Source organism: Bombina bombina, chromosome 5, assembly GCF_027579735.1.
Source record: "Bombina bombina isolate aBomBom1 chromosome 5, aBomBom1.pri, whole genome shotgun sequence".
NCBI classification, from domain to species: Eukaryota; Metazoa; Chordata; class Amphibia; order Anura; family Bombinatoridae; genus Bombina; species Bombina bombina.
Window position 1 is genome coordinate 1,099,724,290 of NC_069503.1, and position 26,102 is coordinate 1,099,750,391.

Sequence of the window (26,102 nt, forward strand, 5' to 3'; positions counted from 1 at the left end):
TATGCCCCCTGCACATTCACAGCCAAACGCTGCTTCTTAACTACTGTTTCATCAGTGTAGCAGAGAATAAGCTTAAAGGGCACTGAACCTAATTTTTTTTCTTTCATGATTCAGATAGAGCATGACATTTTAAGCAACTTTCTCATTTACTCCTATTATCAATTATTCTTCATTCTCTTGCAATCTTTATTTTAAAAGCAGGAATGTAAATCTTAACAGCCAGCCCATTTTAGGTTCAGCACCATGGATAGCGCTTGCTTATTGGAGGCTTACATTTACCCACCAATTAGCAAGCATAACCCAGGTTCTCAACCAAAAATGGTCCGGCTCCTATGCATCACAGTCCTGCTTTTTAAATAAAGATAGCAAGAGAACAACAAAAAATTGATAATAGGAGTAAATTAGAAAGTTGCTTAAAATTCCATGCTCTATCTGAACCATGAAAGAAAAAAAATTGCGTTTAGTGTCCCTTTAAATAAAGTTAAACTAGTAGTTGGTGCTACTATATATATATATATTTTTTATAATTATTATTATTTTTTTATAGGTTAGGATTGACCAAGAACAAAAGTGAAGCTGATCTACTTTATAGCTGATGCTGGAATCAATCAACTAACAAAGACTTTATGAAGCCTTTCCTATCCACAGAAAAGCCTTTCCCACCTTTATATAAAACATTTTAACTGCATGCACAAGTCAACAATCAATTTTTATTGTATGAATACATAAATGCACATACATTTACAATAACAGCATCAATTACCCTTAGATATGTAATCTAGGCATTTAATATATAGATATGTTAGGTAGGACATACTCTCCATACTTACACACTTTCCTGAAATGTGACAGCTGCTGATTTTTCATGTTCAGTGTAAAAAAAAGCTTCCGAAAATCTCCTTACCTAATTAGTAAATTAATAAAGAAAACAAAATGGAGGCTTAACAAATGCAATAAAGTACATAAAACTCTCATGCATTATGTAAATAGGTTAATTTAATTTAATTGACAAAATGGTATAAAAAATATAATGATAGATAATATTTTTTTTTCATTGTTAGTGTCTCCTTAATATCACCTAGAAATATTGCAAAGTTATGCAATCTTGGCTAGTTTTCACATTACTGTTGGCTGAGACCATGATACCCCAAAATCCAGTGTAAACAGACATATTATTATTATTATTTTAAATAAAGCATCTTTATTTTCAACTATGCATTTAACATTTGCAAGATTGAACAACCAGGTGCAATGTTTTGATGTCCCGGAGAAGAAAATGGCTGCCAAGCCAATTAAAAGGATCATACTTGGAACCACCAATCGCTGTTGAAGAACAGCCAAGCGCATAACTTTAAAGGGACATTACCGACAAAATTGAAACCCACATGGATACATTTCAGTTTTGAATAGAAGCATTTTTGCAAAATACATGTATTAGCAAAAATGTCTAGTAAAAGCTATAGCTGTTTTTAAAGTGTATTTAAGTATGCACCGTGCACCAGCAATTTAAACACAGTACTTGCTCAGACAGCCTAAGGTGCTTATACCACCTGGTAATAACTCAATGGGGCCGATTTATCAAATGGCGGATGGATATGATTCGCTGTTGCAAATCATGTCCGCCCGACATACGCTGTCGAAATGTATCATTGCACAAGCAGCTGGAATGCTTGTGCAATGCCACCCCCTGCACATTCGTGGCCAATCAGCCGCTAACTGCTCTTAACTTCTGTTTCCAGCGAGTCGCGCAGACAAAGCAGCATCTGCTACTTAGTAAATATCCCCCAAAGTATTAATTGCTGACATGATACAAGTCCCACTGGTGCTCTTTGCAATTGCAGTATTTAAATGCTGGTGCACTGAGAATATCTAGCTACGCTTCACTGGCACGTGCAGAGAAAAATGTTAACAATTAAAACAGTGATAACTCTTACTAGAAGCATTTTTACCAATATGTGTATATTGCAAATATGATTCTATGCAAAGATGTAATTCATCTATGTGCACTTAAATTTTGACCAGAATGTCCGTTTAACTAATTGTTTAACCACTTTGCTTGGCTTAAAGGGACACTGTACCCAAATATTTTATTTTGTGATTCAAATTGAGCATGAAATTTTAAGCAACTTTCTAATTTACTCCTATTATCAAATTTTCTTCATTCTCTTGGTATCTTTATTTGAAATGCAAGAATGTAAGTTTAGATGCCGGCCCATTTTTGGTGAACAACCTGGGTTGTCCTTGCTGATTGTTGGATAAATCCATCCACCAATAAAAAAGTGCTGTCTAGAGTACTGAAACCAAAAAAAAGCTTAGGTGCCTTCTTTTTCAAATAATGATAGCAAGAGAACGAAGAAAAATTGATAATAGGAGTAAATTAGAAAGTTGCTTAAAATTGCATGCTCTTTCTGAATTACAAAAGAAAAAAATGGGTACAGTGTCCCTTTAAGCAGGTGGTGAATTAAAAAAAAAAAAATGTTGTAAGAAAAATTGTCTCCCCAATAATTTTTCCTTTTAAACAATTGATAATTAGTTGAATTTAAATTACAATAAACGGTAAAATAAAAAAAAGAATACAATAAAACCAATATAAATTTGTGTTTACCCTTAAAGTGTGGTGTTCTTGCGTGAGGTAGTCTGTTACATCAGGCTGTAGGGTAACGGTCTCCAAAAACTGGGTCCACATAACCAAGATCTGAGAGCAAAGCCAAGCTACGTCTTTACTTATCTGTTCCGTTATCCTCTCAGGAGTATTTAGCATCTAAACATAAATTATTACATAGGGTTATATCTGTTTATATATTCTCAATACAAATGCACACAGGGTTAGCAGGCTGATATTTCAGGATTTAATACAGGAGTCTCATTTTTAAAGGATTTTATATAAAAATGTACTAATATAAAAGTCTCAAAACAAATCACCTCTTTGACTGAAAGGTAGACATATTTATTTTAGCAAATCCAATCAGAAGTTACATCAGTCAGTTACTGAGGGAATGCCACAGTCTTATCTAGAGTTACAGTTCAAACATAGTTATGAGCTTTCTTAACCAGTTATTTCTAAAGTACAATACATAGTTTTTTCTACTTTATAGATTTTGTTGCAATTTATGTCACATGATAACTAAGTGGAAAGGGACCTTTGTGTGTACATCAGGGAGTAATACGCAGGTGAGTGCACTCACATACTGTCTTATTCTCATACTTGACTTTATTCACCAGTGGGGTAAGCAAATAGAGATTAGTTTAAGAATGTAATTAACACATAGATAAATGTACATCATAACTTTAGAGTGGTTTATGCCTAAATTTAAAAAAAAATCTCTTTTTTTTTTTTCTTTCTTTGCCTCTACATAACCAAGAAACTTACTAATACTGAACTGGGTAAAACACCTAGTGAAATGCTTGTTAGTAATTAAGCTAAACCAAAATGGGAACCTACGGAAAATACTAAAGATAACTAGAACAGAAATAAATATATTAAAGGGCTTGCCTAGTACAGTGTGACAAAAATGATCATGAATAGAAACAGATGATTAGACCACACTGGAACTAGTGACTCCTACTCTCCAACAAGAAATCAAACAATAGGATGCTGAAAACTTTCGCTAAGAAGGTCCCACTGTCTAAGGTGGAATGAAACAATTAGATGCCCACTTTTTTCACTGTGTTATTTTCCAGACAACAAATTTGCAGCACCTGGGAAAGAAGCCTGCCAAACCCATTGTGACAGTTAATCAAACCCTATGCATTAACTTATCATCCACAAGTCATCTCAAGGGAACGGATGGAAGCTTTAACTAGAGGTAAAGCTAAGATGGTTTCAAACCATTGACCACACCTTTTCCAGTATGTTTTCTGCCCCAGGATGTTAGCTGTGCCCACACCCTATTCAAAACTCCACCACTTGGGTCCTCACGCAGTCACAACTATTCTGGTTCTGGGGGTGTGGCTTTTGTCTAACTCTTTAATTCATTTGTCTTTGACCTTCAAAACTAGTTTGTAAAAATTGCCTTGCATAGTAGTTAAAAAATGTTAATGTAAAATCAGTAATTTAAAGACATTAAAATATGATATATATATATAAATAGAAGGAGGCACTCACTGGTCTTTTAATAAGTGAATTTAATCTTTAAAGCGTGACGTTTTGGGGACACACTCCCCTTCCTCAGACCATATCACATATACACAGTATATATATAGCCTGTAGCTACAATACTTACCTTAATGAGAGCATGTCAAGGTAAGTATTAAACCCCTCAAAAAATAGTAAACAAATAAATGCTGACAAATTTTGTCAGAATTTGTAAATTTCTTTAATTTTTGAAGGTGCATTCTACGGATATTCATTTTGTTAAAACAAAGCGAAAATCCCCATTTTTGTGATGAATGTGCATTAGTCCAAAAACAAATGCACATCTCTTGTGAATGTTAAAACTAATACTTTTTTTGCTTCATAAGAGAATATTTAAAATGCTTTCCCCTGTGAAACCACTAGATGGTGCTATTCTACCAGCAGTAGGTTTTTTTGCACAGAACTGTGGCTAAGCATTAAACCCAGGAACACGTTGATCTTGTGATCAAATCAAATCTAGCATGATAGATAATTAATTTCTTGTTGATTAAAACATAATTAATACAATGCTGTATTTACTATTGTTACTCATTGACGCTCATGTGCTTTTCTTGAAATGTAAGAATATTTGCTTATGGTACACACACTACAGATATTGGGCTAGGTTACAAGTGACGTACTAAAACTAAAATAAATTGAATAGTTCCTAAATAAAACTATCATAGTTTTATTTAGGAACTATTCCTTTTGTTTTGGTTTTATTTAGGTTTTCACTGAATAATATTATTAGTATTATTTTTTCACATTTTGGTAATTAATTCATTCTATAGGATACAAATTTATAACTTAATAAATCAATTGTGCTTTGTGAATTGTTCAGTTGGTGTCTTTTAAACTGGGGTTGTTTACAATTGTATTTGAATAACCAGTGCAGACCAAAATAGACTGAGGGGTTAGCTTTTGTCAAAGCAAATTTCCTAAATTTCTCTTTCTAATTATGTTAATCATTTTTCTATCTATCTGCACCATCACTCTGTAAGATTTTTACCAACAGAGTGTTGTAAGTTATCTAATTTGAATCAGAATTAGTGCTGTTAGTCTTTTTTCATATATATATATACAAGATTCTGGGATCCAAGCACTCACTGTTAGTGGTATGCGCCTGGGTGCACTCTATGGTAAATAGGTAGAAACTTTTCAAAAGGAAGAGGCACTCACAGGTCTTAATATGCACAAAAGTACTTTTATTGATTCATAAGTTCAGTCAACGTTTCGGTCCTCGCAGGGACCTTTGTCAAGACTGTTTCTTGTGATTACACCGCTGACTGCCAGACGCTGTAATCACAAGAAACAGTCTTGACAAAGGTCCCTGCGAGGACCGAAACGTTGACTGAACTTATGAATCAATAAAAGTACTTTTGTGCATATTAAGACCTGTGAGTGCCTCTTCCTTTTGAAAAGTTTCTATATATATATATATATATATATATATATATATATATTTATATATACACTATATATAAATATGTTGATAGAAGACATTCTTCCAAAAGCTTGTCATCGTATAAATGTATAGTTAGGCCAATAAAAAAGTACCATTGCTCAATGCAATACTCTTGTTATTTTGATATATATAAATATATATAGAGATAGGTAGATGATAGATAGATACATTTTTTTCTAAGTGAAGAACATTTGAATTTAAAGTATTTCTATTCAAAACACATAAAAACACATTTAGGGCTCCATGTACTAAGCCGTCAATGCATCCGTCATTTTAGACGCGGATAAACTCGCCGTTACTCGCCGCGGGCGAAATGGTGTCCGCTGTCACTATGTACTAATAATCCCCCAATAAATAGACAAGTCTAGCCCGCCGCGAGCAGTGGCGGATTATTGATAAATTTGACGCCTCGCTCGCCGCGACTAAGCTAATGTACTTAACTTTCAGTTGAATTGTCTGGCCAATTATTAACACGTGACATGCAAGGTGTCACGAACATCATATAGTAGTCGCGGGAATAGAATTTTGCTCCTATAAAAGTTCAACTTATCTAAACAGCTTTATTATTGTTCAAAATTTTTTGAAGAGTGATAACAGAGCGTTATTTTTGTAATATTTATTTACAATTTGGATATGGCTTCATCTGGATCTGATAATATATAAATATTAATATAAAAATAATTATAAAGATTGACAACTATACAATACAAATTTAAAATATAGATTACTCTTTAATTACCGTCGACAAATTTGGCGCAATTTATGTACATGGAAATGAGAGACAAATTAGACGCCAGTTATGCTGTACAATGCTGATATTACTGCCTTTTATATATGTCTAGACTGGCGTCTAGATTGACTTTCCTATTGTTTTGTACCTTGCCCGCCAACTAAAAGGTGGCGAGGCAAAAATAACGAGGTGGGAGCGGAAATTGTAGCGAGCGGACAAATAGATTTTTTAGTACATTCGTTTTTTGGCGAGTTGGTGGTCAAATGTGTCTAATTACAGTGAAAAATGGAGAGGTAGCGAAGTTTGGCGGATAAGTACGCTTGCAATTTTAAAGATGCGAGTTTGAACATAGTTGACGACTTTGTACATATCAGTTTGCGAGTTTTGACGCGAGATTTGTTGCGGGTAGCTCGCTGACTGCTTAGTACATGGAGCCCTTAAAATTAATAAAAATTATTTTGCTTTTTTCAAGGTATTTGACTGTAAAGGGCTCAAAAATGTATATATGTGTGTACATAAGTGTATATATGTGTATTTATGTGTTTATATGTGTATATAAGTATGTATATATGTGTATTTATGTGTTTATATGTGTATATAAGTATGTATATGTGTATTTATGTGTTTATATGTGTATATAAGTATGTATATGTGTATTTATGTGTTTATATGTGAATATAAGTATGTATATGTGTTTATATGTGTATATAAGTATGTATATGTGTTTATATGTGTATATAAGTATGTATATGTGTATTTATGTGTTTATATGTGTATATAAGTATGTATATGTGTATTTATGTGTTTATATGTGTATATAAGTATGTATATGTCTATTTATGTGTTTATATGTGTATATAAGTATGTATATGTGTATTTATGTGTTTATATGTGTATATAAGTATGTATATGTGTATTTATGTGTTTGTATGTGTATATAAGTATGTATATGTGTATTTATGTGTTTATATGTGTATATAAGTATGTATATGTGTATTTATGTGTTTATATGTATATATAAGTATGTATATATGTGTATTTATGTTTATATGTGTATATAAGTATGTATATGTGTATTTATGTGTTTATATGTATATATAAGTATGTATATATGTGTATTTATGTTTATATTTGTATATAAGTATGTATATGTGTATTTATGTGTTTATATGTGTATATAAGTATGTATATGTGTATTTATGTGTTTATATGTGTATATAAGTATGTATATGTGTATTTATGTGTTTATATATATATATATATATATATGTATGTATATGTGTATTTATATGTTTATATGTGTATATAAGTATGTATATGTGTATTTATATGTTTATATGTGTATATAAGTATGTATATGTGTATTTATGTGTTTATATATATATATATATATATATATATATATATATATATATATATGTATGTATATGTGTATTTATATGTTTATATGTGTATATAAGTATGTATATGTGTATTTATGTTTATATGTGTATATAAGTATGTATGTGTGTATTTATGTTTATATGTGTATATAAGTATGTATATGTGTATTTATGTGTTTATATATATATATATATATAAGTATGTATATGTGTATTTATATGTTTATATGTGTATATAAGTATGTATATGTGTATTTATGTTTATATGTGTATATAAGTATGTATGTGTGTATTTATGTTTATATGTGTATATAAGTATGTATATGTGTATTTATGTGTTTATATATATATATATATATATATATATATATATAAGTATGTATATGTGTATTTATGTGTTTATATATATATAAGTATGTATATGTGTATTTATATGTTTATATGTGTATATAAGTATGTATATGTGTATTTATATGTTTATATGTGTATATAAGTATGTATATGTGTATTTATGTTTATATGTGTATATAAGTATGTATATATGTGTATTTATGTTTATATGTGTATATAAGTATGTATATGTGTATTTATGTGTTTATATGTGTATATAAGTATGTATATGTGTATTTATGTGTTTATATGTGTATATAAGTATGTATATGTGTATTTATGTGTTTTTATATATATATATATATATATATATAAAAGTATGTATATGTGTATTTATATGTTTATATGTGTATATAAGTATGTATATGTGTATTTATGTGTTTATATATATATATATATATATATATATATATATATATATATATAAGTATGTATATGTGTATTTATATGTTTATATGTGTATATAAGTATGTATATGTGTATTTATGTGTTTATATATATATATATATATATAAGTATGTATATGTGTATTTATATGTTTATATGTGTATATAAGTATGTATGTGTGTATTTATATGTTTATATGTGTATATAAGTATGTATATGTGTATTTATGTTTATATGTGTATATAAGTATGTATATGTGTATTTATGTTTATATGTGTATATAAGTATGTATATGTGTATTTATGTTTATATGTGTATATAAGTATGTATGTGTGTATTTATATGTTTATATGTGTATATAAGTATGTATATGTGTATTTATATGTTTATATGTGTATATAAGTATGTATATGTGTATTTATATGTTTATATGTGTATATAAGTATGTATGTGTGTATTTATGTTTATATGTGTATATAAGTATGTATGTGTGTACATACATATTAACACATATAAACATATAAATACACATGTATACACACACACACACATTTATATACAAAAATACACATATTTAGACATATCTATATACATTGGAGCCCAACCCAGTCAGAGCTATACTATACTATATCCCTTTTAACCGTTATTAATATTAAAATGATGCATTTTTATTAAAAAGTGTTTGTATGTGTAAAATGTATTTAATGTGTTTCACATGGTTTTTGTGCACTTTTTTACCCTTACAGTTTACTTTAGGAGGCCCATTTATCAAGCTCCGTATGTAGTTTGTGGGCCCGTGTTTCTGGCGAGTCTTCAGACTCACCAGAAACACATGATATGGAGCACTGCTCCATAACCTGTCCGCCTGCTCTTTGCAGACGGATAGAGATCGCCACAATTCAACCCGATCGAGTACGATCGGGTTGATTGACACCCCCTGCTGGTGGCCGATTGGCCGCAAATCTGCAGGGGGAGGCGTTGCACCAGCAGATCACAAGAGCTTCTGGTGCAATGCTGAATACGGAGAGCGTATTGCTCTCCGTATTCAGCAAAGTCTTTTGGACTATATCCGCACTGTCGGATCAGGTCTGAAAGATCTTTGATAAATAGCCTCAGTGTCTCAAGGTGCGCTAAATATTCTAGTGCACTTTCAGCTTTCAGCCAAGCACAATCTATAACTCTTAACTTGGCTCAAAGATATGAGGTCTCAGGTGTAAGGAACAAAAATGGCTGCAAAGGGCTTTAACATTGAGATACAGATGCACATGTATGTATTAATTAATGTGTGTGTATATATATATATATATTTATATGTGTGTATTTATGTATTTATATGTGTATATATGTATTTACAGACATATATACACACATAAACACATAAATACATATAGAGAAAAAGTTGGAGATAACGGCACTACCCGAGAGTCGTCCCCTTTATAGTATGTGACTCCAGAGTATTATATAATGTTCTTATAGTAGGTGTTTTCCTATGGGGAGAGGTGCTGTACACAAAAAGGACTAGAACAGGGATAGTAGTGCAAAGGTTGCACTACACAAAGAGTTACATTAATAGTACTCAACAACTCAAATAATTAAAATGGGATAATCTACAGATGTAGAATATGAGGAGATGACAAGAAGGAAATTAAAAATGAACTTTTATTAAGTATAATTAAAAATATTGGACCTACTGGTATTAAAAACACAAAACATACATATGCAGCTAATCATAAGTATCACGATACCAGTGGAAGAGAATAGATGGGTGCAATAGCAGAAGACACTAATAGATAGCAAGAATATTAGTGGACCTAGGAAAAACTGACAGTCACTGACCCTCTAAGAGTCACTAATTGGCTAATAGCATAAAATACTTTGAAAGGGTACTGACATAATTAATAAATCATGTGTAACGTGGCAATAGGGGTGAGACTGAAAGTACGGATAAATCAGTCTAGGAGGAGAGGCCCACCACTTCTAAATTACTAAATCATATAAATCAGGTTGCCTACATGTCCATTATTGCGGAGTACCCTGGTATCTATATGATACTACCCACATGTATGGTGGAATAAAAAATACACTGAAGTATATAATAATGTCTATCAGCAGGCTACCCAAATGCATACTTAGGAAAGAAATATTTATGTTCAATATATAACAGTGTTATTGTACTAGAGTCTCGCTGGCACCTGCCCACACTGAGAGTAGTATACAGAATACCCTGTGTTATGAAATTAAGTACAAATAGTAGTTACAGGGTATATATATCGAAAATAGCATAAGCAGTTAGAGAACACTGTGTTATAACATAAAGTTTAAATAGAGTATATATATCTCCATCCAAGTTTGCACAGACTGTTAATAAATACTATTGTGGAGGAATAACTGAGGCGCTGTTCGTATTAAGGATTAAATTAAAGAAATATTGCCCCCAGTTAGTGCAGTCAAGATGACATAAGCGGTCAATATGACGAGCGGTATTACACTGGTGCCACTAAGACACTGCCCGCATTAGAGTGTGTCTAGGACGTACATTACAATGGGATGCACAGTACTGATAATATAATCAATCTGGACACTAATAGATTTAGTGTGGTGGTGTTGGGACCCTGAGTTCACTCAATAGTTAAAAAACAACAAAGGATAAGAGTGCGCTAAAAAAGCTCTACCACTAGTAAGTATAAAAATATAAGAAATATATAACACTGTATCACTGTAGTCCTATTAAATATTGAATTAGAAAATTCATTTAGAAATATAAATACAATTAATAATTTTAAAAATATATATTTAATGGCAATTTACTAAAACCAAACTGAAACCAAAATATAATTCATAGATAAAATAAGGTGCACCTTATAACAATACATAAACATTCATATACATATTATAATATAAAAAAACTATTAATTCATAGATATAATCTCATAGAATTGATGTTACTGCTAATAAAAACTTGCTTGGATATCCAAAAAATATATATATCTTAACGACCCCAGATTTTAGGAGTGATATATGTTTGAAATTGTCTCTACACCAGCAAAGTATCAAACAGATGGAATCCTTAAAATCAGCGTATTGTGGAACGTAAATTAATCCAAAGTATCATATAGTTCACTTTGAAGTGTTTATAAAGTGGGGTCTTAGTGGCACAAATCTTTCAGTGTTCAGTACATCAAAGCCCAGGTCTGCTCAACTACACGTTTCAGCCCGAAAGCTTTTATCAAGATCACTCAATAGTTACTTAGTCATGAAAGTCATAAGCTAAAGTTTATCGTAATAGTCTGGTTTCCTTAGTTGCAAAATGTCACTATTGTCACTGGGATACTACCCTCATTCACGGTGCTATTAAAGATACACTGAGGTTTGTATCAATGTTGTAATGTAGGTTACCCTAAGTAAGTACATAGGTGGATGTACTGGGAATCAACATTTAACAGCGATATTACACTAGTACTTCTATAACCATTGATTACATTCCAGGTTGTGTAAGGAGTATTTTATAGTATAGTACAATTTCCAAATCATAATTATCCAGTGTGTTTATATGAAGTTACATGAACGGTTAAATAGCGCTGTTATGCTAGTGTCTCTGAGGCACTGCCCGCATATAGAGTACGTTGTAGATACATTATAAAGCAGAATCCTAATATTTAATATTTATTATTCTGGATTAGTTCATAGAAGGTTACATAAGTAATCAATATTCATAGCGGTATTACATAAGTGTCACTCAGACATTGCTTGCATAAGAAGTGTATTGAAAGTGCATCACAGTATACAGCACAGTCCTAATGGCGGTTGCCAGAGGTATGTGCTAAAGAGGTTACACAAACAGTCAGAATTAAGTCGCGGTATTACGCTAGTGTCTGTAAGACACTGCCCGCATATAAGGGTTATTATAAGAACAAAAATAAGGTCCACTTGAAATATATATTAATTAAATGGCTGCATATGGCAGAATTGCTACTTAAAATGAGAATCCCCTGACTCTCTGTCCTACTAACATGTTTCGCCAGTTAAGTAGCTGAAAACATGTAAAAGCATATTTATGCAATATTCATATTTAATAAAGTCTTATACTGTGTGTTTGATGTAAATATTTCACATGCCAATGTCCTATGCGATTGGGTTTGCACAAGTAAGGTGTTTTTTCCCCCACTTATTTTGCTTCATTGACTTCTATCAAGGAATATTTTAACTCAATTTCGATAGTCGAAGTTTGGCTTTTTACGTGCACTGTGTTATCGCGCGAGTGAAAACTTTTTACTTTCAAGTTGTATTACGAGTGCTACCGGACACGAAAAAAAAAAACTTACTTCAAGCGGAGTTAGCACAAGAGCGGGAGCATTAAATACCCAAAGTGTTTAAATTTATTTAAAGGGGGCTTCGAGGATCATTTAAGTAGCTGCCACACAGATTTTTTGTATTCAATAGATTATCTCTTCCTACTACTTTCATCAGCTCAGCTAATTATGATGACTTTGTCATACTACTTTGTTCTTATCTAAATAAGCCACCTCTTTTAGAGGAATGTAACTCCAATGTTCCGGATATTCTGGGGTACTTAACAGCTCTGTGATAGGGGTGTCAGCCTTCTAATACCCCCCTCCCAGACTGGATTGCTAAAATCCTCATCAGTTGGTGGTGGTGTGATGTCAGTTCATCATATTATTTTGTCTGTGCAAAAGACTGTGGCCCCTATTTAAGAAAGGTCTTGCGGACCTGATCCGACACTGCAAATCAGGTCCGCAAGACCTCGCTGAATGCGGAGAGCAATACGCTCTCCGTATTCAGCATTGCACCAGCAGCTCACAAGAGCTGCTAGTGCAACGCCGCCCCCTGCAGACTCGCGGCCAATCGTCCGCAAGCAGGGGAGTGACAATCAACCCGATCATACTCGATCGGGTTGATTTCTAGCGATTCCTGTCCACCTGCTCAGAGCAGGCAGACAGGGTTATGGAGCAGCGATCTTTAGACCGCTGCTTCATAACTGGTGTTTCTGGCAAGTCTGAAGACTCGCCAGAAACACGGGACTTCAAGCTCCATACGGAGCTTGTTAAACTGGCCAAATTCTCCTAGAAGGACTGTGGCTTGTCAATATGCATTTTGGCAAACTCCATTCAGACTTTTTTGTGTTTCTCTCTCTTAAAAGGCAAGGGTTACAATACTTTAAAATGCAAAGGTACTAGTATTTTCGGTCACGTCTGTATAGAAAAATCGGTTTTGCACATGCACGTTTTTTAGGTGCCATTTTCATTGCGCAGATATTACAATAGGAGCGTTTATGCTTTAATCTTTACCGAGATCACAGAGCTGTGGTTCTATTTTTCCTAAACAAAATAGTGTTACAAAACACTTCAAAAATAAATTACAGTTACACTCATAATAACACTGTCTAATAAAAATTATTTCAATAAAATATTGCTCCAAAAAAGCTATAAGGGCTCAAAGATAGGAGATCTCAAGTGTTAGAAAAAAAGGGCTTTAACATTGAGACACATACATATACATTGCTAAAGATGTCTGTATATACAGTATATATATATATATATATATATATATATATAAATATATATATATATATATATATATATATATGTCTATATGTGTGTATATATGTGTGTACATAGATATTAATGTATTTATATGTGTATATTTGTATTTACAGCCATACATACACATATAAAATAAAATTTAGTAATATTATATTAATATATATGTACACATACCTATATAAACATATATATAAGTGCATTAGAGCCCTTTGCCATTAAATAGATACAAACATGCTAAAACATATTTATGCAATATTCAAATTTAATTCAATTTTAACAATGTATTTACTGTAAATATTTGACATTTATAATACAAACGCAACCCGACAAGCGCTAAAAGCTTAACTAGCAGAGTTTTTGCGATCACTGACATTGTTTTTTACTGTGCCACTTGTTATCTAGTCCTATGTGTGTTAGTTGGCCCTATGTTTGACAAGTAGAAATCTATCTGACAAGTGTTACATTGATACAGATATCTAAGTATTCTGTTTTATCTTGCACCTCCACGCTCCACCATTTTTCTTTCTGTGCATGTTTTTGATTCAGTTTATACATTCATCGTTGGCATCCCTTGCAGTATAGACTTACTACATTGCTTTGATAACGCATATTTTTACTTATGTTCTGATTTCATTGAGGTGGTAAATATGCTGATAATTATGAGAGTAATTTTGTCTTCTGGACCTTTATAGCTGCTGGTTTCTATTATTGTTTAAGATTTGTAGTTCTATCTATATAGGGGTATATTTATTAATGTGCGAGCGGACATGATACGAAGTAGCATATCAGGTCCGCTGCACATCGATATGCTGTCGGCATTTATCGTTGCACCAGCAGTTCTTATGAACTGCTTGTGCAATGCCGCCCCCTGCAGATTTGCAGCCAATCGGCCGCTAGCAGGGGGTGTCAATCAACCTTATCATATTCAATTGGGTTGATTTCTGTATGCAGCCTCAGAGCAGGCGGACAAGTTATGGAGCAGTGGTCTTTAGACTGAAGGCTCGCCGGAAACAAGGGGCACTAGTTAAATATTATTAACCCCTAATCTGCCACCCCTAACATTGCCGCCACCTACATTATACTTATTAACCCCTAATCTTCCACTCCGGACATCGCTGCAACCTACATTATATTTATTAACCCCTAATCTGTTACCCCAACATCGCCGCCATCTACCTACATTTATTAACCCCTAATCTGCCATTCCCAACGTCGCCGCCACTATTCTAAATTTATTAACCCGTTAAACCTAAGTCTAACCCTAACCCTAACCCCCCCTAACTTAAATATAATTTAAATAAATCAAAATAAAATTACGATCATTAACTAAATTAATCCTATTTAAAACTAAATACTTACCTATAAAATAAACCCTAAGATAGCTACAATATAACTAATAGTTACATTGTATCTAGTTTAGGGTTTATTTTTATTTTACAGACAAGTTTGTATTTATTTTAACTAGGTAGAATAGTTACTACATATTTATTAACTATTTACTAACTACCTAGCTAAAATAAATACAAATTTAACTGTAAAATAAAACCTTACCTAATTTACACTAACACCTAACACTACACTACAATTAAATAACTTACATAGATTAAATACAATTAAATAAATTAAATACAATTAGCTAAATTACCAAAACAAACAAACACTAAATTACAGAAAATAAAAAACAAATTACAAGATCTTTAAACTAATTCCAATCTAAGAGCCCTATCAAAATAAAAAAAAGCCTCCCCAAAATAAAAAAAACCCTAGCCTAAACTAAACTAACAATAGCCCTTAAAAGGGCCTTTTGCTGGGCATTGCCCCAAAGAAATCAGCTCTTTTACCTGAAAAAGAAATAAAAACAACCCCCCCAACAATAAAACCCACCACCCACGCAACCAACCCCCTAAATAAAACCCTAACTAAAAATACCTAAGCTCCCCATTGCCCTGAAAAGGGCATTTGGATGGGCATTGCCCTTAAAAGGGCATTTAGCTCTATTGCTGCCCAAAGCCCTAACCTAAAAATAAAACCCACCCAATACACTCTTAAAAAATCCTAACACTAACCCCCGAAGATTCACTTACCGGGAAGTCTTCATCCAAACGGCAAGATGTCCTCAACGAAGCCGGCAGAAGTGGTCCTCCAGATGGGCAGAAGTCTTCACCCAGAAGGCATCTTCTATCTTCATCCTTCCGACACGGAGCGGCTCCATCTTCAAGACATACGGCGCAGAGTATCCTCTTCTTCTGACATCTTCTTGCTGAATGAAGGTACCTCTAAGTGACATCATCCAAGATGGCGTCCCTTAGATTCCAATTGGCTGATAGAATTTTATCAGCCAATCGGAATTAAGGTTGAAAAGATCCTATTGGCTGATGCAATCAGCCAATAGGATTGAACTTCAATCCTATTGGCTTATCCAATCAGCCAATAGGATTGAGCTTGCATTCTATTGGCTGTTCCAATCAGCCAATAGAATGTGAGCTCAATCCTATTGGCTGATTGGATCAGCCAATAGGATTTTTTCAACCTTAATTCCGATTGGCTGATAGAATTCTATCAGCCAATCGGAATCTAAGGGACGCCATCTTGGATGACGTCACTTAAAGGTACCTTCATTCAGCAAGAAAACGTCGGAAGAAGAGGATGCTCCTGTCATGTATATCCCTTTAAATCCTGTATCTGAACCCTATAAAAGTCTCCTCCCCCAACCTCTCTTTGCTTAGTATTGTCTTCTGTTACCTGGATCACATTAACTACTGTCTAAGTAGTTCAGCTAAGCCTCCACTTAATTTACCATCTCTCCTTTGTCAGCTGTAACCTGGAAAACAACCACTGCTGCAGCATTAAGCTCTCTCTGCCCTGGCAGTCTGAAGTAAGAGCTTCTGTTAAGGTAATCTTTACCTCTCCTTTCACAGGCAAATTCCTGGATACCCTGTTGGAATTGTAAGTTTTACCTTCCTTACTGGCACCTCCTCCTGCTCTCCAGCACTTCCTGACTCAGTCTGCAAGCTGTTACACAGAAACGGATTTCACAGCACCTCTCTCTGTCTCTCATCACACTGTAGCTGCCAAACGAACTGCAACTCCTGGGGTGAGATTACTTTAAACTTGTTTTCTAAAACTCTGCACATTTGCCTTGCAAGACTTGATTTATATATTGCCTGCATTCTCTAGACATTCCTGTAATTAATCCTGAACTTGCTGCATCTGTTTATAAAGAGACTGCACCATTGTTTCTGATATCCATATTAACTGGAATACAAATAATCTGCAATATTGAGTGTGATTGATTCATTTTATCCTGTCTGTTGATAACTTTGCTACACTGGGAGTGTTTGTTATACCTTGCTATTTGGAGTGGTTACAGCTCAAAGCACCAATATTTAAAGAGACAGTTTGCAATCTCTGCAACACATTGCTGCTATTCCCTTTTGGGCCCTCAGTCTATGAGCAGAACAGGGATTATTTTATTAATTCCGCTATTTTGTGAGACTGAGTGGAACTTGAACCTAATTCCCAATTCTTAATAGAGTCCAGGTATTACAAAATACTAAGCCATAAAAGGAATTATAATGGAAATAGCAGACCTTACAAATAAGGTGAATGCTCTCACTCAGAATATGGATCTCTTAATACAGGGGATAAGAGAGATCCAATCTGAGAATCAATATTTACGTACTGTAATCAGAGATCATATTGATAAAAGACCTTCAGTATCTGAGACTCAGCCTGAACCTCAGGTTTGTCCCCCTGAAAGGTTCACAGGTGATAGGAACTCTTTCAGGGAGTTTAAAAACTCCTGTTTGTTATATTTTTCACTCAAACCTAAAACATATCCCACTGATCGTATCAAGGTTCTTACCGTGATATCATATCTTAAAGGGGAACCTAAAACTTGGGCTACTAATTTTTTCGAAACCAACGATCCAGTGTTGGATTCACTTCAGTTGTTCTTTGATAAAATGTCTTTTCTCTATGAAGACAAGAACAAACAGAGCACCACTGAGATAGCCCTTAAAGCTCTAAAACAGAACAAACGCCCTGCTGAAGATTACATTTCAGATTTTAAAAGATGGGCACCTGACACCCTCTGGAATGAGGCAGCTCTATTTTTCCAGTTTCGCCAAGGGTTATCAGATCTAATAAAGGATGAACTAGCCCGGGGTTCTATGCCAACCACTCTGGATGCCCTTATGACCCAAGTGGTTACTATTGATCGCCGTCTAAGAGAGCGCAGACATGAAAAAGCTCCCACAGAACATACTTGGAAAAGGCCTTCCACATCTGCTTATCCAAACCCCACTCTACGTTTGGATGAACCAATGGAAGTGGCCTTTACTAAAGGACCACTTTCCGCTGAAGAGAAAAATAGAAGAAGGATAAACAATTTATGTTTATATTGTGCAGCAAAGACACATTCTGTCAAAGAATGCCCAAGTCTTCTTAAACAGAAGGGTAAGAGAAATTCTAGTAACATTATCTGTACAAATAGCACATTTTCTAATACTCATTGTAATCTCTCTGTTACTCTACAGTGGGAAACCCAAAGAATACAGACCCAAGCAATTATTGACTCTGGAACTTTTGGTAATTTAATAGATAAGTCTTTCACAGAGTTGTATGATATTCCATTAATAAAAAGAGGTGATTCACTTGCCATCCGTGTTATAGATGGTTCTTTTATTTCATCTGGGCCAATCACTCACCATACCACACCTCTTCTAATGACCACTACTTCAGGTCATAGGGAACATGTTACCTTTGATGTTATAGCCTCTCCTCTTTTTCCTATTGTACTAGGCTTACGGTGGTTACAAACACACGAACCACATATTGTGTGGAATACTTCAGAGGTAAACTTTGTTTCTGAGTATTGCACTAACACTTGTTTTACATCCACACATATTCTTCAGACCACGTCAGAACAACATCTTATTCCTGACTGTTATTCTGACTACTCAGATGTATTTGATAAAGTAGAAGCAGAGAGGTTACCACCTCATAGATCATATGACTGCCCAATAGAGCTCCTACCAGGTTCTGATATTCCGTATGGGCATATATATCCACTGTCAGAACCAGAGCTAGTACATTTAAAACAATACCTTGATGATAACCTAAGAAAGGGCTTTATTAGGCCCTCTACGTCACCCGCTGGGGCAGGTATGTTTTTTGTTCGTAATAAAGACGACACCTTAAGACCTATAATTGACTATAGGGAACTGAACAAACGAACCAAGAAAAACAGATACCCGCTACCCCTCATACCTGAAATAATAGAACGACTTCAGGCAGCTACGATATTTACAAAACTTGACCTAAGAGGGGCATACAATTTAATAAGAGTAAAAGCTGGACATGAATGGCTGACCGCGTTTAGAACAAGATATGGATTGTTTGAGTATACGGTCATGCCGTTTGGGCTATGTAATGCTCCAGCGACATTTCAGAGTTTCATCAATGACTTGTTTCGTGACCTTTTGGATGTGTATATGATTGTGTACCTTGATGACATACTCATTTACTCTAAAACATTAGACCAACACATATCACATGTTAGAACTGTGTTACAGCGACTGAGACAAAACTCATTGTTTGCCAAACCAGAAAAATGTATCTTTAATACTGATACTATCTCTTTCTTGGGATACCATATATCTCCTCAGGGCATACAGATGGAGAATAAAAAGGTAGAGGCTATAGCATCATGGCCCATTCCCAAAACTAAGAAAGATGTACAGTGTTTTATTGGATTTTCGAACTTTTATAGAAAATTCATAAAAAAATTCTCTCTAATAGCTAAACCCTTAACTGCTCTCACAGGTTCCCATACTCCATTTTTATGGACATCACAGGCTAATACAGCATTTAATAAATTAAAGAAAGCTTTTACTACAGCACCTATCCTTAAATTTCCTGATCCCCAATTACAATATGTCTTGGAAGTGGACGCGTCAGATTATGCCTTGGGAGCTATTTTGTCCCAACGTATGTCTCCTAAAGATCCTCTTCACCCAGTTGGATTTTTCTCAAGAATTATGACCAGTTCTGAAGTCAACTATCCGATTGGTGAGAAAGAGCTCTTGGCAATTAAGAGCTCACTAGAATTTTGGAGACACCTACTTGAGGGCACCAAATATCCTATACTAATTTACACGGACCACAAAAACCTAGAGTATCTAAAAACTAATAAGACCTTGTCTGCACGCCAGATTAGATGGAATTTGTTCTTCTCCAGGTTTGATTATAATATCACATTCCGTCCTGGAAGTAAAAACGGAAAGGCCGATTCTCTGTCGAGGAAAGATCCAAGACCCACCTTTGCTGTTCCCGAGTCAACCGTAATACCTCAAGAGAGGTTCATTGCTTTAAGTATCGATTCTTCAACTCAGTTAAGACTAGCCCAACAACAAGATCAAGATCTGCCTACGAGCATCCTTGAGAAAGGTAAAGATGACCTATATTATCACCAAGGTATATGTACCTTTACAACTTCGTACTGAAATACTCAATTCAACACATAACTCAATTGTATCTGGACATCCTGGTATACATAAAACAATTGAATTACTTAGACGAGACTTCTGGTGGCCTGCTATGAATTCTGATGTTACTAACTTCATTAAGTCCTGTGATACCTGTGCCAAAGTCAAAAATGACAGAGCACATCCTTATGGTTTCCTCATGCCTCTACCCATACCAAATAAACCATGGAAGGACATTGCAATGGATTTCATTGTAGAATTACCTCCGTCAAACAACCATAGTTGTATAATGGTTGTAGTGGACTTATTTACAAAGATGGCACATTTTCTCCCATCACATTCGCTACCCACTGCTTCAGAAACTGCTCAACTTTTTCTCACACATATTGTCAGATTACATGGTCTTCCGGATACCATCACTTCAGATAGGGGTTCGCAATTTACCTCCAAGTTCTGGACCCAGCTTTGCCACATTCTAAAAATTCAACCTCGGCTCAGCACTTCCTATCATCCCCAGACAAACGGCCAGACCGAGAGAACAAATCAGACTCTCGAACAGTATTTAAGGTGCTATTGCACTCAACTACAAGATAATTGGTTTTCTCTTTTACCCACGGCTGAATTCGCTTTCAACAATACATTAAATTCATCAACTAAGATGTCCCCATTCTACGCTAATTATGGTTTTCATCCCCGATTTCATCTATATCCCAGAGAAGAGAGTACTTCCCCATTGGTTAATGACATGTTGAATGAACTAGCTCAACATTTTACTGTGATTCAAGACAATCTCAAGACCGCTCAAGCCCACCAAAAGGTTTATTATGATCTACGAAGGCGTGTCTCTCCATCTTATCAGGTGGGTGATTTTGTTTGGCTTTCCACTAAACATTTAAGACTCAAGTATCCTTCAAGAAAACTCGGAGCCCTCTATATTGGTCCTTTTTCCATTGTTAAAATTATTAATCCTAATGCTGTAACTTTGGATTTGCCTGAAACTCTACCGATACATCCTTCATTCCATGTATCCCTTCTCAAACCTTATACTTCTGACAAGCCTCCAGTTACTGGTTCAGCTTTCACACCTACTTATACCATTGAACCTGAGTATGAAATTCATTCCATTTTGGATTCCAGATATCATGGTGACACTCTGCAGTATCTTATTCATTGGAAGGGTTATTCTCATGAGGAGGATTCCTGGGAGCCTTCTTCCAACCTCTCTGCTCCTCGAATGGTTTCTTTATTTCACCGCAGGAACCCTGATCGTCCCAGACCCTGAGCCCCAGAGTGGCTCCTTGCAGAACTACTGTCTAAGTAGTTCAGCTAAGCCTCCACTTAATTTACCATCTCTCCTTTGTCAGCTGTAACCTGGAAAACAACCACTGCTGCAGCATTAAGCTCTCTCTGCCCTGGCAGTCTGAAGTAAGAGCTTCTGTTAAGGTAATCTTTACCTCTCCTTTCACAGGCAAATTCCTGGATACCCTGTTGGAATTGTAAGTTTTACCTTCCTTACTGGCACCTCCTCCTGCTCTCCAGCACTTCCTGACTCAGTCTGCAAGCTGTTACACAGAAACGGATTTCACAGCACCTCTCTCTGTCTCTCATCACACTGTAGCTGCCAAACCAACTGCAACTCCTGGGGTGAGATTACTTTAAACTTGTTTTCTAAAACTCTGCACATTTGCCTTGCAAGACTTGATTTATATATTGCCTGCATTCTCTAGACATTCCTGTAATTAATCCTGAACTTGCTGCATCTGTTTATAAAGAGACTGCACCATTGTTTCTGATATCCATATTAACTGGAATACAAATAATCTGCAATATTGAGTGTGATTGATTCATTTTATCCTGTCTGTTGATAACTTTGCTACACTGGGAGTGTTTGTTATACCTTGCTATTTGGAGTGGTTACAGCTCAAAGCACCAATATTTAAAGAGACAGTTTGCAATCTCTGCAACACATTGCTGCTATTCCCTTTTGGGCCCTCAGTCTATGAGCAGAACAGGGATTATTTTATTAATTCCGCTATTTTGTGAGACTGAGTGGAACTTGAACCTAATTCCCAATTCTTAATAGAGTCCAGGTATTACAAAATACTAAGCCATAAAAGGAATTATAATGGAAATAGCAGACCTTACAAATAAGGTGAATGCTCTCACTCAGAATATGGATCTCTTAATACAGGGGATAAGAGAGATCCAATCTGAGAATCAATATTTACGTACTGTAATCAGAGATCATATTGATAAAAGACCTTCAGTATCTGAGACTCAGCCTGAACCTCAGGTTTGTCCCCCTGAAAGGTTCACAGGTGATAGGAACTCTTTCAGGGAGTTTAAAAACTCCTGTTTGTTATATTTTTCACTCAAACCTAAAACATATCCCACTGATCGTATCAAGGTTCTTACCGTGATATCATATCTTAAAGGGGAACCTAAAACTTGGGCTACTAATTTTTTCGAAACCAACGATCCAGTGTTGGATTCACTTCAGTTGTTCTTTGATAAAATGTCTTTTCTCTATGAAGACAAGAACAAACAGAGCACCGCTGAGATAGCCCTTAAAGCTCTAAAACAGAACAAACGCCCTGCTGAAGATTACATTTCAGATTTTAAAAGATGGGCACCTGACACCCTCTGGAATGAGGCAGCTCTATTTTTCCAGTTTCGCCAAGGGTTATCAGATCTAATAAAGGATGAACTAGCCCGGGGTTCTATGCCAACCACTCTGGATGCCCTTATGACCCAAGTGGTTACTATTGATCGCCGTCTAAGAGAGCGCAGACATGAAAAAGCTCCCACAGAACATACTTGGAAAAGGCCTTCCACATCTGCTTATCCAAACCCCACTCTACGTTTGGATGAACCAATGGAAGTGGCCTTTACTAAAGGACCACTTTCCGCTGAAGAGAAAAATAGAAGAAGGATAAACAATTTATGTTTATATTGTGCAGCAAAGACACATTCTGTCAAAGAATGCCCAAGTCTTCTTAAACAGAAGGGTAAGAGAAATTCTAGTAACATTATCTGTACAAATAGCACATTTTCTAATACTCATTGTAATCTCTCTGTTACTCTACAGTGGGAAACCCAAAGAATACAGACCCAAGCAATTATTGACTCTGGAACTTTTGGTAATTTAATAGATAAGTCTTTCACAGAGTTGTATGATATTCCATTAATAAAAAGAGGTGATTCACTTGCCATCCGTGTTATAGATGGTTCTTTTATTTCATCTGGGCCAATCACTCACCATACCACACCTCTTCTAATGACCACTACTTCAGGTCATAGGGAACATGTTACCTTTGATGTTATAGCCTCTCCTCTTTTTCCTATTGTACTAGGCTTACGGTGGTTACAAACACACGAACCACATATTGTGTGGAATACTTCAGAGGTAAACTTTGTTTCTGAGTATTGCACTAACACTTGTTTTACATCCACACATATTCTTCAGACCACGTCAGAACAACATCTTATTCCTGACTGTTATTCTGACTACTCAGATGTATTTGATAAAATAGAAGCAGAGAGGTTACCACCTCATAGATCATATGACTGCCCAATAGAGCTCCTACCAGGTTCTGATATTCCGTATGGGCATATATATCCACTGTCAGAACCAGAGCTAGTACATTTAAAACAATACCTTGATGATAACCTAAGAAAGGGCTTTATTAGGCCCTCTACGTCACCCGCTGGGGCAGGTATGTTTTTTGTTCGTAATAAAGACGACACCTTAAGACCTATAATTGACTATAGGGAACTGAACAAACGAACCAAGAAAAACAGATACCCGCTACCCCTCATACCTGAAATAATAGAACGACTTCAGGCAGCTACGATATTTACAAAACTTGACCTAAGAGGGGCATACAATTTAATAAGAGTAAAAGCTGGACATGAATGGCTGACCGCGTTTAGAACAAGATATGGATTGTTTGAGTATACGGTCATGCCGTTTGGGCTATGTAATGCCCCAGCGACATTTCAGAGTTTCATCAATGACTTGTTTCGTGACCTTTTGGATGTGTATATGATTGTGTACCTTGATGACATACTCATTTACTCTAAAACATTAGACCAACACATATCACATGTTAGAACTGTGTTACAGCGACTGAGACAAAACTCATTGTTTGCCAAACCAGAAAAATGTATCTTTAATACTGATACTATCTCTTTCTTGGGATACCATATATCTCCTCAGGGCATACAGATGGAGAATAAAAAGGTAGAGGCTATAGCATCATGGCCCATTTCCAAAACTAAGAAAGATGTACAGTGTTTTATTGGATTTTCGAACTTTTATAGAAAATTCATAAAAAAATTATCTCTAATAGCTAAACCCTTAACTGCTCTCACAGGTTCCCATACTCCATTTTTATGGACATCACAGGCTAATACAGCATTTAATAAATTAAAGAAAGCTTTTACTACAGCACCTATCCTTAAATTTCCTGATCCCCAATTACAATATGTCTTGGAAGTGGACGCGTCAGATTATGCCTTGGGAGCTATTTTGTCCCAACGTATGTCTCCTAAAGATCCTCTTCACCCAGTTGGATTTTTCTCAAGAATTATGACCAGTTCTGAAGTCAACTATCCGATTGGTGAGAAAGAGCTCTTGGCAATTAAGAGCTCACTAGAATTTTGGAGACACCTACTTGAGGGCACCAAATATCCTATACTAATTTACACGGACCACAAAAACCTAGAGTATCTAAAAACTAATAAGACCTTGTCTGCACGCCAGATTAGATGGAATTTGTTCTTCTCCAGGTTTGATTATAATATCACATTCCGTCCTGGAAGTAAAAACGGAAAGGCCGATTCTCTGTCGAGGAAAGATCCAAGACCCACCTTTGCTGTTCCCGAGTCAACCGTAATACCTCAAGAGAGGTTCATTGCTTTAAGTATCGATTCTTCAACTCAGTTAAGACTAGCCCAACAACAAGATCAAGATCTGCCTACTAGCATCCTTGAGAAAGGTAAAGATGACCTATATTATCACCAAGGTATATGTACCTTTACAACTTCGTACTGAAATACTCAATTCAACACATAACTCAATTGTATCTGGACATCCTGGTATACATAAAACAATTGAATTACTTAGACGAGACTTCTGGTGGCCTGCTATGAATTCTGATGTTACTAACTTCATTAAGTCCTGTGATACCTGTGCCAAAGTCAAAAATGACAGAGCACATCCTTATGGTTTCCTCATGCCTCTACCCATACCAAATAAACCATGGAAGGACATTGCAATGGATTTCATTGTAGAATTACCTCCGTCAAACAACCATAGTTGTATAATGGTTGTAGTGGACTTATTTACAAAGATGGCACATTTTCTCCCATCACATTCGCTACCCACTGCTTCAGAAACTGCTCAACTTTTTCTCACACATATTGTCAGATTACATGGTCTTCCGGATACCATCACTTCAGATAGGGGTTCGCAATTTACCTCCAAGTTCTGGACCCAGCTTTGCCACATTCTAAAAATTCAACCTCGGCTCAGCACTTCCTATCATCCCCAGACAAACGGCCAGACCGAGAGAACAAATCAG

General features: G+C 35.2%; 1 protein-coding gene across 1 annotated transcript in view; it reads right to left on the minus strand.

Annotated features, from left to right (window-relative positions):
• The window catches only part of FAM135B (family with sequence similarity 135 member B), a 292,460-nt gene that overhangs the window by 121,636 nt on the left and 144,722 nt on the right, over positions 1–26,102 (minus strand). The window contains exons 9-10 of the mRNA XM_053715380.1: positions 2,606–2,761; positions 831–904 (exon numbers count right to left, since the gene is read on the minus strand). Coding sequence (XP_053571355.1) covers positions 831–904; positions 2,606–2,761 — 230 coding nt within the window. The remainder of the gene's footprint in view (positions 1–830; positions 905–2,605; positions 2,762–26,102) is intronic.